The 14,290-nt window shown below is 44.2% G+C and overlaps 1 protein-coding gene across 2 annotated transcripts; it reads right to left on the bottom strand.

The window, feature by feature from the left end:
* Window positions 1-1,312: 1,312 nt before the first annotated feature.
* sgpl1 (sphingosine-1-phosphate lyase 1) lies at window positions 1,313-13,687 on the bottom strand. Of its 2 annotated transcripts, none has more exons than XM_058052658.1 (14): window positions 13,384-13,687; window positions 8,942-9,107; window positions 8,694-8,761; window positions 8,347-8,494; window positions 8,193-8,272; window positions 7,896-8,024; window positions 7,736-7,824; window positions 6,643-6,751; window positions 6,451-6,549; window positions 6,230-6,376; window positions 5,112-5,350; window positions 4,897-5,043; window positions 4,669-4,789; window positions 1,313-3,144 (listed from the first exon to the last, which is right to left on the bottom strand). In XM_058052658.1, the coding sequence occupies exons 1-14, from the start codon at window positions 13,393-13,395 to the stop codon at window positions 2,974-2,976; spliced, it is 1,725 nt and encodes a 574-aa protein (XP_057908641.1). In that variant the 5' UTR covers window positions 13,396-13,687; the 3' UTR covers window positions 1,313-2,973. The 2 variants fall into 2 exon arrangements, with proteins under 2 accessions (XP_057908641.1, XP_057908651.1); XM_058052668.1 differs by lacking the exon at window positions 13,384-13,687 and adding an exon at window positions 10,331-10,496.
* Between the last annotated feature and the right edge of the window lie 603 nt (window positions 13,688-14,290).

A 14,290-nucleotide genomic window follows, 5' to 3' on the forward strand; every position in this document is an offset into this window, starting at 1 on the left:
ACTCGACTGCCATGGATTCAGCTGCTGTTACATATACTCACCAGAAGAGGGTGCTGCTCATGAACCACACTTAACAATAAACATTGAACGTTGACAATATTGGGCGGTGCAGGCCGAGATCAAATATTAAAGTTATTCTATCTTGGTGAAATAATAGTTCTGAAGGTAATTACGTTTTTTTTTTATTTTACTTCTGAAGGTAATTTAGGTTTTTTGAGTCTCTTTTTGTCTCCCTTCGCGGATGTTTTTTTCTACAGCATGTTACATCACGATGACGTCATCTAGCCACTCCTAGGACAGCCAATAGCTGCTTTTCTTACTGAACTGTGGTGAGAAGGGCGAGACATGCTAAATAACAGCTAGCCTCAAACACGATGGCACTTTCCTTCCTTCCGAGCTACAATATGCTCATTTCTCCTCAGACACGTAATATTCAGACTTTATTCTCATATTTCAACTTTCTTCTCGCAATATTAACACTTTAATCTCGTTAATTCACGACTCTCATTTTCCAATAAACGAGCCAACGATGAGTGTATATATTTTATTGAAAACAGACCACTGAGTTTTTAAACCGAGTAAAGTGAAAAGAATGTCGATGTTAATTTGGACGAGTTGACAGGAGAAAGCATGCATGATGCTGCTGGATGCAGTCAGACGTCCATAGACTAAAAGGACATCTGCTACACGTCTGACTCCCTGAGGATGTTAACATGAAAGATGAAAATAAAAGACCAAAGTAGGATGACAACAAACCTCTGAAGGCACAGAGGTGAACACCAGCTATGGCTACCATAGCAGACTACAACACAACACCCGTCTGTTGCCATTGTCTTTTAAGCAGGCACTAACTGAATAAACCCTGATAGGTGCAGCCCAGACGTGGAAAACATTCATCCTGTTCATTTTCTTCGCCACACAATGTAAGAACAGAAGCAGCCAGAGGTCACAACGGCTAAAGGGCATGACCCGGGTCCGGTAGGGTTCTTATTAGCAGATCACTTGCCATCGGAAACTAGGAGACAAATAACGCCATGGGTTCCATCACAGCACGCTCCTGTAGAGCAGCGCTGGAAATGCCCGTCTTGTCAATCAATAACCTCAATCATGGTGGATTTTCCCTCCAATGCCCTGACGGCGTTAAAGTTTAACAGGAGTCGACGTTTGGAAAGGAAATAGAAGCTAACAGTTGCTCTGTCAATTGACAGGAGAAGAAGTAGAAAGTGAGGTAGTCTGAATACGGACACAATTATACCCCTGCTAAGGAAAGGAATATGGGCAAGTCGCTTCAATTAGTTTTTTGTTTTAAAAAAAAAATGGGATTTAGTGATATACAGTGGATCCCCGCACATTTGTGATTCAGCTTTCATGCCCATGCACATTTTTAGTTGACCAAAAATCTGCCTTTATTCCTGTAGAAAACCCATCTCAATACTCCTAAGTCACAAATATGTTTTTATTGCCACTGCAATAAAAACATATTTTATATGTCTGATGCTGTTCTTACATCAAGCATTGAGATCTCGCCCTTTTTCAGTGGTGCTTGAACACACCATCATTGCTGCCAGACACAAACGTGACAATTCCGTCTAGTAATCCCTCACTCATCACAGTTAATTGATTGCAGACCCAACTGTGATGAGTGAATTTCCATGCTTAGTAGGATTCCCAATTTATAAATGGAATACTTTCATAGTTGGAGCATAGAAAACATTATTAGGACTTGTTATAACATGTTTTTAACATTATTAGAGCCCTCTGGACATGACATAACACCCCTATAGTCACCTTTATATTTATATTACCCAATATATTTCTACAAAATGACAGGAAATGAGTCATGTACAACATAAATAAGACTTGTGTTGCTGTAAATGTGTTACGGTGCTAGTAGGGGAGCAGACAGGAAGTGACGTCGGGGGTTCCTTATGGGAACCTTAATGTAGAATACTATATATCATCATATATCATTATTCAATGAAAAAACGTGATAGAGTGAAGGCATAAAATTTGAAGTTTGAATTGTCAAGGGATTACGGCATAATCCCTGCACTCTGATTGGTCATCTTGCATCATCACTCATGAGAAGTGAGTGCTGAAATATTTGATGATTGAAATGTCTTCAAGTTTGTGAGGCGTATTTAGGGATTAAATTGTGTTTTCTGGATTGAAGATGAACTGTTAATCCAAAATAGGAGAACGTCAACATCGAGCTAGCAGGAGGGTTTGGAAGGAGAGCAGGAAGGCGTGTGTTTCGCCATTAGCTGGTGGTCCCTAACTCTTAACCCCCCTCCAGAGAGCAGGGATCTACTGTATTCACAAGGTTGTCTTGAATGGGACCAAGAACCGATAGAGCTGCTAGGCTTTGGCTAAAACTAGCTGGTGGAAAGTTTCAAAGTACTTTCTTTGCCATGATGTGATATTAAAAACATCTAATCCCTATTTGAAAGTATTGAAGTCCTCCACCAGCATCTAATCCCTATTTGAAAGTATTGAAGTCCTCCACCAGCAGGAAGTGGAGCAGAGAAGCGGCTGAACAGGAAGTCGGGACAACAAGTGGCCAAACAAGAACGTAAGCGTACAGGATGACAGAGTGGTTGAAATATGAACCTGAATTGTTCCCGCCAGAGTTTTTCTACAACCAGCCTGGGGTTGCTGGTTCTGGTCTCTGGTCTCAGTCGTTTTTTTTTACATCTTATTTTCTGCTGAGCCATCAGAGATTGTGGAAGTGAAATGTTGTGACATGAAAAAGTAAATAAAGGTTTGCTATGCAGTCTAGCTGACCTTGAAAGCATTGAAAAGGACACACATTCACTAGAATCGTCAAACCAAAGACCTAAACCAGACTTGGAGTAGTTTGGGTCTGGAACTATCCAAATGGACGTCTTGTGCTTTAAAAGCCTTTGCAGGCGTTTTCCGTGCAGCGATGCAGGATAAGGCAACCGACGGGAGGATGGGTGCACCCCGGCAAGGTCAGAACGGCCCGCTCTTTTTTTGGTGGGCTTTGCCGTTACCATTCATGTGGCTGGCGTTTGACTTGGGACTTTTCACCTCCGTGCTGTAGAGACAGTCCAGGAAGCCTCGGGAGATCTCCGTTACCATGGATCTGTCTGGGATGGACTGGGCCATGCCGTAGATTGCTCCCTGGAACGCCGACAAACATCCACTTGATTAGGAACACGGGCTAAATATAGCGACAATGTCACACTGATCCCTCCTGCTGCGTCTTCTTATTCTCTGGCAGATCTGCTAGAAGAAGCTCACCAAAATGTCTGACCCACTTGCCATCCCCTTCCTCGCCTGTCACGCAAACACGGCCATCACTGTCATCATCATTTCCAGGGAATGTTTAGCCACAGAACATCATATGAACATCATATTCTGGGTGCCTTGAAAAGTCCCTTAATTAGTTCATTTACGCAAAAAAAATATTTGCTTAATTATGAATATTTTAGGCCAGTCCAAATTGTCCATATGAATGTGATTGTGGTGGGAATGCTGGAGCCTATCCCAGCTGTCTTCCGGCACATACTGTGTCAACAACTGGTATCTTACAGCATCGGCAGTCAACACGCACACGTTGCCATGGGCAACACACACACACACTGCCATGGGCAACACACACACACACGTTGCCGTGGGCAACACACACACACACGTTGCCGTGGGCAACACACACACACGTTGCCATGGGCAACACACACACGTTGCCGTGGGCAACACACACACACGTTGCCGTGGGCAACACACACACACACGTTGCCGTGGGCAACACACACACACGTTGCCATGGGCAACACACACACACATTGCCATGGGCAACACACACACACACGTTGCCGTGGGCAACACACACACACGTTGCCGTGGGCAACACACACACACGTTGCCATGGGCAACACACACACACGTTGCCGTGGGCAACACACACACACACGTTGCCGTGGGCAACACACACACGTTGCCGTGGGCAACACACACACGTTGCCGTGGGCAACACACACACACACACGTTGCCGTGGGCAACACACACACACACGTTGCCGTGGGCAACACACACACACACGTTGCCGTGGGCAACACACACACACACGTTGCCGTGGGCAACACACACACACGTTGCCGTGGGCAACACACACACACGTTGCCGTGGGCAACACACACACACGTTGCCGTGGGCAACACACACACACGTTGCCGTGGGCAACACACACACACGTTGCCGTGGGCAACACACACACACGTTGCCGTGGGCAACACGCACATTGCCGTGGGCAACATGCACGTTGCCGTGGGCAACACACGCATGTTGCCGTGGGCAACACACGCACGTTGCCGTGGGCAACACACACACGGAGAAAAGAATCAAACATCCAAGAGTCAAAGCTACTGGAGAGACAGGCTAAGCAGGATACGCTAACGAGCGCTTGGCTGCTAATTTGTCAAATGAACCTTTCAGACGAGTCCACATTGTGAGGTACTAGTTCTTAAACCACTCCACAAATGGGACACCATTAAAAATAATATACTACTACTAATTGATTGTAATTATTCCTTTCATCTAACAATATCATCAATTAGAACACGCGTCAATTTAATTGAATTTAATACACGCCATCATCATCATCATCATCATCATCAGCTATTTGTGTAAGAAGGTGACCTTACCTTTCCTGTGGTCTTCTCTTTCGGGTTCTTCATGATGATGGCCACCTGCTCCCTGATGTCGCCAACGAAGCGTTCCACCACTCCAGGCTGGGTGTGGAGAAGCGTGCAACAAATGTGGATGCTGTGAAGACATTGCGACGTTGTGTCACTGACAAATACTACAAATACTACAAATACTACAAATACTACAAATACTACAAGACAATGGTTGGAGGTACTGCTCCTCACCTGGACGGGTACTGCAGCGTGTTGAGATTCCAGCCCTTCGTCGTCAGGGCGTTAGACAGGCGGAAAATGTCAAAGACGTCCGAGCCGATTGCCACCACGGAAACCTCCGGATCCCCAAACACAAACACGTCCTTCATCTTTCTGATCCTGTCAACAAGGGAAGAAAAGTATGTTTGAGATGTTGCATGAGGTGAACATGAATATGGACAACTTACTCTGTTTTGATTTTGCGTGCCACGGAGATGATTTTGCGAGTGGCGTCCACGTATCCGTTCTCTCCCATGTGCATCATGGTCGCCCAGCAGGCTGCAACGATCCCTCCGGGTCTGGAGCCCGCTATGGAGGGGGAGGCGTAGATTCCACCCTGCCAGTCTGGAGCCACAAAGTACTGATAGTGACGGTACTTTGTGTCACTGTAGAGGATCACCGAGGAACCTTTGGGGGCGTAGCCATACTGGAGACACCGACAGAGGAACAAAGTAACATTTCGATTATTGGAAAGGTCCCGAGAAGGAGAAGGTGGCATGAAGAGCCAACCTCCAGGACACGCAACCGTTTCTTCAATTAAACTTCTGGATTGAACGTAGCTTGATGCTACAGATTTTGTGTACGTTTTTTTATTATTAGTTTTAAAAACGCATATTGAAGCACATGTTTGCCTAAAGGCATTTAGAAGACACATTCAAAGTAATGATATATACGTAGTATTCTACCTTGGTCACTAGGTGTCAGTAATGTTGGCACCACACCGGATCACCAGAACAACAGTCCTTTATTGCAGCCTCGCTTGAATGATCTCGCAGCAGGCATAAAAAACACGGGTTACTGTTGTGGCCCGTGCCGAGCTAACACACGCCAAGCTAAGACTCAACTATGAACCCCAACGTTACTTCCTGTCCGCCCTCGACTCAGCAACACAAGTCTTCCTTTTGTCTTATTGTCTCTTAATATGTCTACTATGTTGGTTAGTAGGAGTGTAATGGTGACTATAGGGGTGTTATTGCATGTTTACAGGGCTCTAATCATGTTAAAAACTGTTTTCTAAGCTCCAAGTCCAAAAATATTCCCTTAATATATTGGTTAGTAGTCCTCCAGAGAGATGAATTATTTACATTCATCCATGGCAGCGTGTTTGTAAAGACAACATTTGGTAACGTGAATCATGGCAGACTCGGGACTATTTCAGATCAATCAATATGACACATATAAAGTATCCAGGTTGACATACTTTCAGATCAATCATGTGATACATATAAAGTATCCAGGTTGACATACTACAAAGTACAAACAGGATACCATAGTAAAGTTAGCTTTAAAATGCGGTGTCCCTCACCTTGTGCGTGTCCGCAGAGATGCTGGTGACACCTTTAACCCGGAAGTCGAATGGCGGGAGGGCGTAGCCAGCCTTGGCCATGAAGACAATGAGAAAGCCGCCAAGACAAGCGTCCACGTGCATCGGGAGGTTGTAGCGTACGGCAAGCTGGAAAACACGGCGAGAAAGAGTAAGACGGGAAGTTCTGGAGGTTCAAGAGACAATAAGAATTTGCTTGGGACCTTTGCCACTTCCTCGATGGGGTCCATGGTCCCGTGTGGAAACTGGGGGGCCGAGCACACCAGCATGGCCGTGTTCTTGCTGATGGCTCTCTTCATAGCCTTGTTGACGTGAAACCGGAGGAACGTTGAAATAACAACAGCACCATCTCGCTACGCCAATCAAACAACGGAGGCTGTGCACCCTCTTCTCACCTTCACATCAACTTGCATGGTGTTCTTGGCGAGTGGAATGTGAACAAGCTTCATCCCGAAGTAATGCGCCGCTTTGTCGAAGGCCGCGTGGACACTGATTGGGGCCAGACTTCACAAATGACAACAAAACACAGGATTAGTCCAGAAGATGCTTTCATATAGCTGTTGTCATATGCTGGAGTAGATCCCGCTACACGTGGTGGGGGGGGGGGGGGGGGGGGGGTGTGTCTCTCAGCATGCTTTATGTTGATCACACCGTGAGAGAGATAGTGGTTTGAGTTTATGATCCTCTGTTCTTTTGTGCATTGGATTTGCTATGCTATTATCCTAGCTGAAGTCTGCCTAGGACCAATTCCAATTCCTACGCAGCTCATTAGATGACATAGCAGTTATGCATTATGCCAACACTATATGCTTCATGATCGCATACATTGATGGCAAAAGTGCAGTGTCCCACAAATTTGAAAAATGATTGAAATTTTGCAAATTTGTGGAGTTCCGACTCCTTCTGATCCATTCTATAACAAAATGTATTTTTATGTATTCAAAATTTCAGTGAAAACTTAATATTTATTATATCTTTCTATATCAGAGGCAAAAAGAGCGCACAAAGGGATTGTGTTTAGTGCAGTTTTAGCCATAAAAAGGGCCAGAAGATGGCAGAAGTGCATTTGATAAGAGCCTGGCATGCATCTTTCCCATGTAGTGTCCAGAAGTTGACGCATTGAAGGGAAACTTTAACGCATGAATGTGCATGCAAACACGTGCACACGCACAGTTTAGTTGCGAAACAACAATATTTTGTGTTGTTTATGTTGTGGCATAGTTATTTATATACTTTGGCTAAATATGTGTCAAAACTACCTTGATGTGTGACCAAACGTGTTCCAACTCTGAGCTGTAACATTAGCGTGAGCATCGTAGAGACAGGCAGTATTAACTAATACTAACCCTAACCCACCACCCATATATACTACTATATATTATTCATCAGTGTACCATCAAGTTCTTTGAAGCTGTTAAGCTTTTGCCTCGTATATTGCTGCTTTACAAAGAAGAAGATGAATTACTGCTGAAAAATCCATAAGCTTACATTTCTGGATATTTGACACCTCGTTCATACGCCATGTCTCGGTAAGCCTTGCACGCCATCAGTATGCTCTCTGTTCCTCCTGACGTCACCTGAACAAACGAAAACAAAAACCAAGTTCCATCAAAGTCCCGTACTTGGCGTGAAGAATGAACTAGCTTACTGTGCCACACGAGTTGGGTCCACCGTGGAAGAGGGTGCAGGTCATTCTGACCACCTCGGCCTCCATCTTCCTTACACCGGGAAAGATATCTGGGTGAAGTGGGTTGCTCCATGCAAAATCTCCATACACCTTTGAGCAAAAGCAAGGCACCATTTGGACACAAACATCTGGTGGAAAAAGTGAGTGATGATCTTTTGAGAGCAACGGTAAAAGAGCTGCAGTGAACCTGACAAAACAACATACTGTATATATTGTACGCTGGAACCTACACAAGGCCCAAATGTGTGTGAGGCATACCTTCACCAGGAGTTTAGTGAGGTTTTCATCACCCCAGTAGACGGCGCCTGAGACACACCCTTTCTGCCACTGCACCTCGTCTGCAACGACACATAATCTCCTCAGGACCACGGTCCACAGACGTAGATTAGTCCACAAACTTAGTCCACCTTACTCAGAGTTTGGTACTCGCTGATTTTGTCCAACACTTGGTTCTGTGTGAGACCTTTGGACGGTAGCTTTTTAGTGTAGCTCATCCCGTTCTTCAGAGTACACAGGCCTACCGACATGTCGTCTAAAGCCTTGTTCAGCTGGCTCTGGATCTGTGGTGAGAGAGCAGCGTTACTTTTCCAGACATGATGGTGAGCATCACGTACAGATGGCTGGATACGACGGCAATGACCACGATCTGCTGAACGTTATCTCCAAGTGTGCCAAAGGTCCCCCCGGCCTCCATTCTGCACTCGTCATCAGCCGTGACTCATAAGAGGTTCAGACGACACACGACGTCGCCGCACTTACCGCCCCGCCAACAAAGGGTATTTTTCTGATGACTCGAAAGCACTGCTTCTTCATTCTGGATAGGAGACCTAGGAACCAAGAAGAAGCAGACAGCAGCACATAATCACAGTCTGGGGGGTAGAAAGTACTTCATCTGGTTTATTTCCACAGTAATCTAAGCAACGTCCGCTCCACACAACAAGTCCGATAGCTGGAGTTGACTTTAATGCTGAGTTCCAACAGAAGGTAGACATTTGCGTTGTTCTTACTTTCTTGCTGGAAGAGAAACCCTCGAAGCCAGACCGCTCCCAGTGTGCTGATAACCGTCACTCCGATGATTTGCCATGGCTCCAGGTCCCCGCAGTGCAAGTTCACCTGCCGCCGGCCCTCCTCCACATAGAGGAGCACCATCTCCTTGTACACCTCCAAGGCACTCTGGGCCAACACACATATTTACCAACGTGAGCATTGAACACTGCGGTCTTGTCGCTAATATTGGATATACATTTGTGTCCTACAAGGACTGCCTTACTGGACTGGTTCATTTGGTCATTTCTTTCAGTCGGTGTGAACACTAACCAGGCTTGGATGGTTTTACTGTATACGCAGAAAACTATTGGAAATGCATAAACATACATACATAAACATACATAAAAATGATGATTCATTCCGTTCACAAAAAAGAACTAGTCCTTCAGATCCGTTCGTTCGTGAGCGAAACACCACTGATTAAAGTTGCTTTTATCTTCATTGAAGATGTGATCTTGGCGTGACTTTCTCAAAGACACGCCGTGGCAGCGAGATCAACACCTTCCTCTTTAACACCCCCTTCCTGTTTTGCCATGAGTTACTTCTGGAAACATTGTTTCCAAAAAGCCAAAATGGAGCCAATAAAAGTTGCAAGTTCCAGCATTTTGATAAAGACGGTGAGAAAGACGCCAAAACAGCAAGGTGCTGCTGAAGGGGAAGGCGTGTTCATTACACCTTTTAGTTTAAACATTTCATTTGTTTACGTCGGTGGTGCCCATACATTCATCTATATGTGGCAGCCGTTTGGACCGCCACAAATTAATTGGGCACTACCTGTTCGCTATTGCATTAAAACGTGTCTGTGAATGTATCTTGTCGTTCCAACTCTGAACACACACCTCACACCTCATACGCATCCGGCCTGCCACAGACTAAAGTGTAGGTTGCCCAGCATGCTCTGGGGTTACGCCGTATGTAATAGTTCACAGTGAACTGGCCTGGCAACCATAGTCAGCAGTCATATATATATATTGTGAGATGATGCTATAGGTCAGGATGATAATTAATACATGAATTAGTCACTAATAAATCAAACTGCCATGCTGCCATGCCCCCCCCCCCCCCCCCATCCAAAGGGGTATCAGAGGATTCACTCTGTGAATTCACTGTTCATTCAAAGTATCGTTAAAATCTCATTTTGTCGGCCCAATTCCGTGTATCATCCCGCCTCGTGACACCATTATACGTATTTATTTACAGTGAACTTTAAAGCCGTTCCTCCACAAAGACAGTTGCACCTACCATCCCAAACATATGCAGCAGGGAGAACTGGTCTGCACTCACACTCATGAATAAGCAATGACCTGACGGACTATTATAACGGACATAAAGGCCGCTGATGTACTTACATGAAGAGACATGCTCGGCTCCACAGAGATCACTTTCCACCTCACACAAACACCGTCAGCAGTCTCGCACTCTGCACGCCGCGTCTTCCTCCAGATGGAAGAGCGAGTCAAGTTTGTCAGCTGACTCAACGACTATCACCAGGCTCCGCCCTGTAGCTGGACTGTCAATCAACACTGGGGTGTTGCAATCGCATCAAAGTCAAAGTCGTAGGAAAAAGTCCGTGTCAAAGTCTATCCGACCAAATGCTTTTGGTGTAAAAAAGGAAAATAAAATCATCTGTGGTGGGAATTTTATGACACAATAAGTTTGATAGCATGGGTGCCTCAGCTGTAATCCGATAGAAGACGGCTTAAGGTTCACAAAGATAATATCTTAACTTAGTTCCAGCCGTGCACTTTGGGCTGGTTGTGCAATTATTGGAGTACACCAGAGGATTTGAATGAATGAAAAGGAGAACACACAATGTACCCACAATGCAGCAGTCACACACGCCTGTCGGGATAACATTCAGGTTTGGCGAGATCAGCCGCACAAAGCAGAGTGGGAAGCGGGACCTCATATTGACTGGCGTGATGGCACTATTAGTGCGTGAAGATAGAGGTGCTGGTGCCGCTCGTCCAAGCTTCTTCGGCCATAAAAGCCATTAAACGTCCTTATCTTTCATCAGTTCAAAAGTCGGAGAGAACGCCGGTATCTCACAGCGACTCCGTCACGACCCACCCACCGCATCAGCATACCTGGCAACCTTTGCTTTGGAAAATAGGCAACGTTTTCCACAAATGAGGGGAAATTCTTCCACCTGCCCGCTGTCAATGCTGAACAATGTCCTTGCAGATGGCTGTCACTCAGGCCTTCATTCCGATGGCCTTCATTCCGCAACTGACTCTTTCCTTAATCGACCAATTGGAAGCTCGCTATTCCGATTAATCGGTTAGGCTTGGCCAGGGGTGTCCAAACTTTTTCCACCATGTGCCGCGTACCTGCTCACTTTTAGATCGTTTTTAAACTGATCCATTTAGCTATGCAAAGATGTTTCTTTCATTGAAAAATAACCTGCATATCAGCTTTGTGGTATGAGTGACAAAGGAAATCAATCACTTTTTTTTGCTCCTTTTGCATTTTTTCTGTAATAACAGGGTTTCCCCTCTGTGCATTTAAAAAAAATCTCCCAACTAATTTATACGACACCATAAGACGAATCCAGAACACTAGAAAACTGAATTTATGTCAAATTTGCTGACAGGACTTAAAGGGAGAGTCTAAAACATCAAGCTGTCTTTTGTTACCGAACCCACAGTATTTAGTACAAAAGTACTACATTTTGTACTATTTGACACAAAACTAAACTTAATTGGCTGCCTGTTTTAGACGAATAAACACGTGGGAAATGAATTGTTCAATAATATCTTTTTTACTTCAAAATGATTTGATTATTTATCAGCATTATGATAGCACAGGTGTAACCAGTGAAAGTTTTATGATAGCTTAAATTGTTTTCAAACTAATCATGGACAATATTTGTGTATATATTAAGCATAAATGTATCTATGTATATATCATATTCATACAATATATTGCTTAACATTGTTTTCAAGTTTTTATCTACATGACGATCAATTACATGTAGAAGAAATCCATTTTTGTTGTTGAATTTTATGTTTTCTTGTTCAATTGCATGTGTACTGATACCAATACCAATAAAAAAACTGCCGTGGTCTGTAAATGGCCACCAGGCCGCACTTTGGACACCCCTGACCTAGATTGACCAAATCAATATGAACCAAACACAAACAGTTAGTGGTTTGGTCATCAATATATCAGAAAGAGGTCAAAATGTCGATCAGTTTTCCAAAGTCATTTATTATTATATATTTATTATATATTATATTAAAAAATACTCACAACTGAGAGGCAGAAGTCAGAGGATATTTACATTCTTAAATCAAAAGACGATGAATCAAATACCAAAATAGTGGTTGCTTCATTGGATAATGGATTAACCACGTCGTAGCTCGTCCATCAACATTGTTGACAGTTTAGTAGCATCAGAGGTGCCCAAAGTGCAGCACGGGGGCCATTTGCAGCCCCTAATTGGTTGTTATTATTATTCACTTGTTATTGGTCTGGCGACCATTCAGCTGGGATGGGCTCCAGCATACCCCTGCAACCCATTGAGGATGAGCGGCATAGAAAAAGATGATTTTGGTTTATGTGGTCATTCACATTACCAAATAAATCTGTACGAGGAGCTGGTTGGGGGTTGGGGCCTGTTTTTAGTGAGCCAAGCCATCCATCATCCAGCTGTAAAGCCTTGTAAATGTATACCCAAGACTTTTGTGCCACTATTGTCTTACTTTGTCTCATTCAACAGGGACAGCTTTTGTTGTCTCAGTGTGTGTGTGTGGGGGGGGGGGTTAAGTTATGTTCTCATGGAAAACATATTGGGTGTAAAGTGTTGGGTCATCTCTGATCCACATCATGGCAGATCTAACCCTTTCATTTGGTCTCCGTTCTTTGTGTTGTCATGGCTTCCATTTGCTCCTTTAATATGTCCACATCGATCTTGTGACAAAAAGCTTTGTTTAAACTTCCTGCACACTCAAGTTGAACAGGATCTCTAATTTTAAACCATGTATGCCACAATGAACAATTGCTAGCATCTATAAAGTTTCTAGAGAGGAAGTGCTGGAAGAGACTGACTGTGTGTACTGGGAGCTCTTTTAAACGACATTGTCATTGTTTTCGGCGTACAACAGTTCACATTGGCTTTTCGTGTAAACAGTTTCGCAACCAGCCATAAATCGACACGTAAGGCGTTTACATCACAGGCTACTTCTTAACACCGCCGTTGGACTTAAGAGCATCCCGGAGATGAAAAGAGGTCAGCTGATTACTGACTTCAGTGGCCACAAACAACCGTGCCCCATAACGTCTTGGAGCAAATGTTATTACGGTGGCCGAGAAAGCTCACCACAATGTAAAAGCGAGAGTACAAAACACTGCATGACACAGTGCTCAATGTACTAACAATGCCAAAATGACTGCGACTTACCCAGTAATCCATGTTGTCGAGGCAATTTGTCACAGACAACCTTGTTTTAAAGGAAAGTCACCTCCAATGGTCTCCTGAGTTCTTGGTTGTCATCTACATGCTAGCGATTATTAAACACAACAGCCTGCAAGCTAACTCACATCCCGGAAGTAAGGGCGACAGTGCGCACGCTCCGCGCGAGTGCTAATATCACAACGCACTGGATGGCAATTGGTAGCTAAACTCCAACTCCATGTACTTTTTATATCTGCGATACAAGCGACATCAAGCGGATTTGAACAACTCTTCTACTAGTTCTACAGTGTTTACCATATACTAATTGTACGGTCACCTACAAGAGAATAATCACCAGCAAAAAAGAATGTATCGTCAATCAACCGACTCGTTGATGTCCTTGGAAGCGCTACTTTGTGTGGGAAACAGCACCATGTAGCGGTCAAATACTATTACTGCACCCAGCTAATGGCTGCACCCCACGGGCACACAAATAATTTGAATTTAAATGTTAGTTAATAAAACATCATCCGGAGCAGGTCTTAATCAATGTTAAGCTAGCTAAAATTAACTCGCTTTCTCGTGTTATACTGCACAGAAAATGGAAAGGTTTCACATAAGGATTATGAATGATGGGCAAAATAAAAAGTACAGTTCCTATACAGACAATTCAGCTTGCAGAACTTGGCTTTGTTTTGCTCTGATCAGCCAATCAGAAGATGGGAAAATGGTGATGTCATTATGGGCCTGCTAGCTGGCCCTGTGACGCCAATCTGTAATTTGATTTGTTAAATAAATAGCCAATTTCTAGTTCTTTTGTGTCATGGGCCTGCACTCCTGACTCTGAAGGCCTTGGGTAGATTACAAACTGGATTGGACGTCCACATTGGAAGCAGTGCAGCCATGAGACACA

Source organism: Doryrhamphus excisus, chromosome 2 (genome assembly GCF_030265055.1).
Source record: "Doryrhamphus excisus isolate RoL2022-K1 chromosome 2, RoL_Dexc_1.0, whole genome shotgun sequence".
NCBI lineage: Eukaryota > Metazoa > Chordata > Actinopteri > Syngnathiformes > Syngnathidae > Doryrhamphus > Doryrhamphus excisus.

What these genes read in the sequence shown, in the direction of transcription:
- sgpl1 (XM_058052658.1), bottom strand. An exon ending in TACCCTTTGTTGGCGGGGCG is followed by an intron (nt 8,495 to 8,693) that starts GTAAGTGCGGCG and finishes CTCTCACCACAG; the next exon opens with ATCCAGAGCCAGCTGAACAA. An exon ending in GACCCAACTCGTGTGGCACA is followed by an intron (nt 7,825 to 7,895) that starts GTAAGCTAGTTC and finishes TCGTTTGTTCAG; the next exon opens with GTGACGTCAGGAGGAACAGA.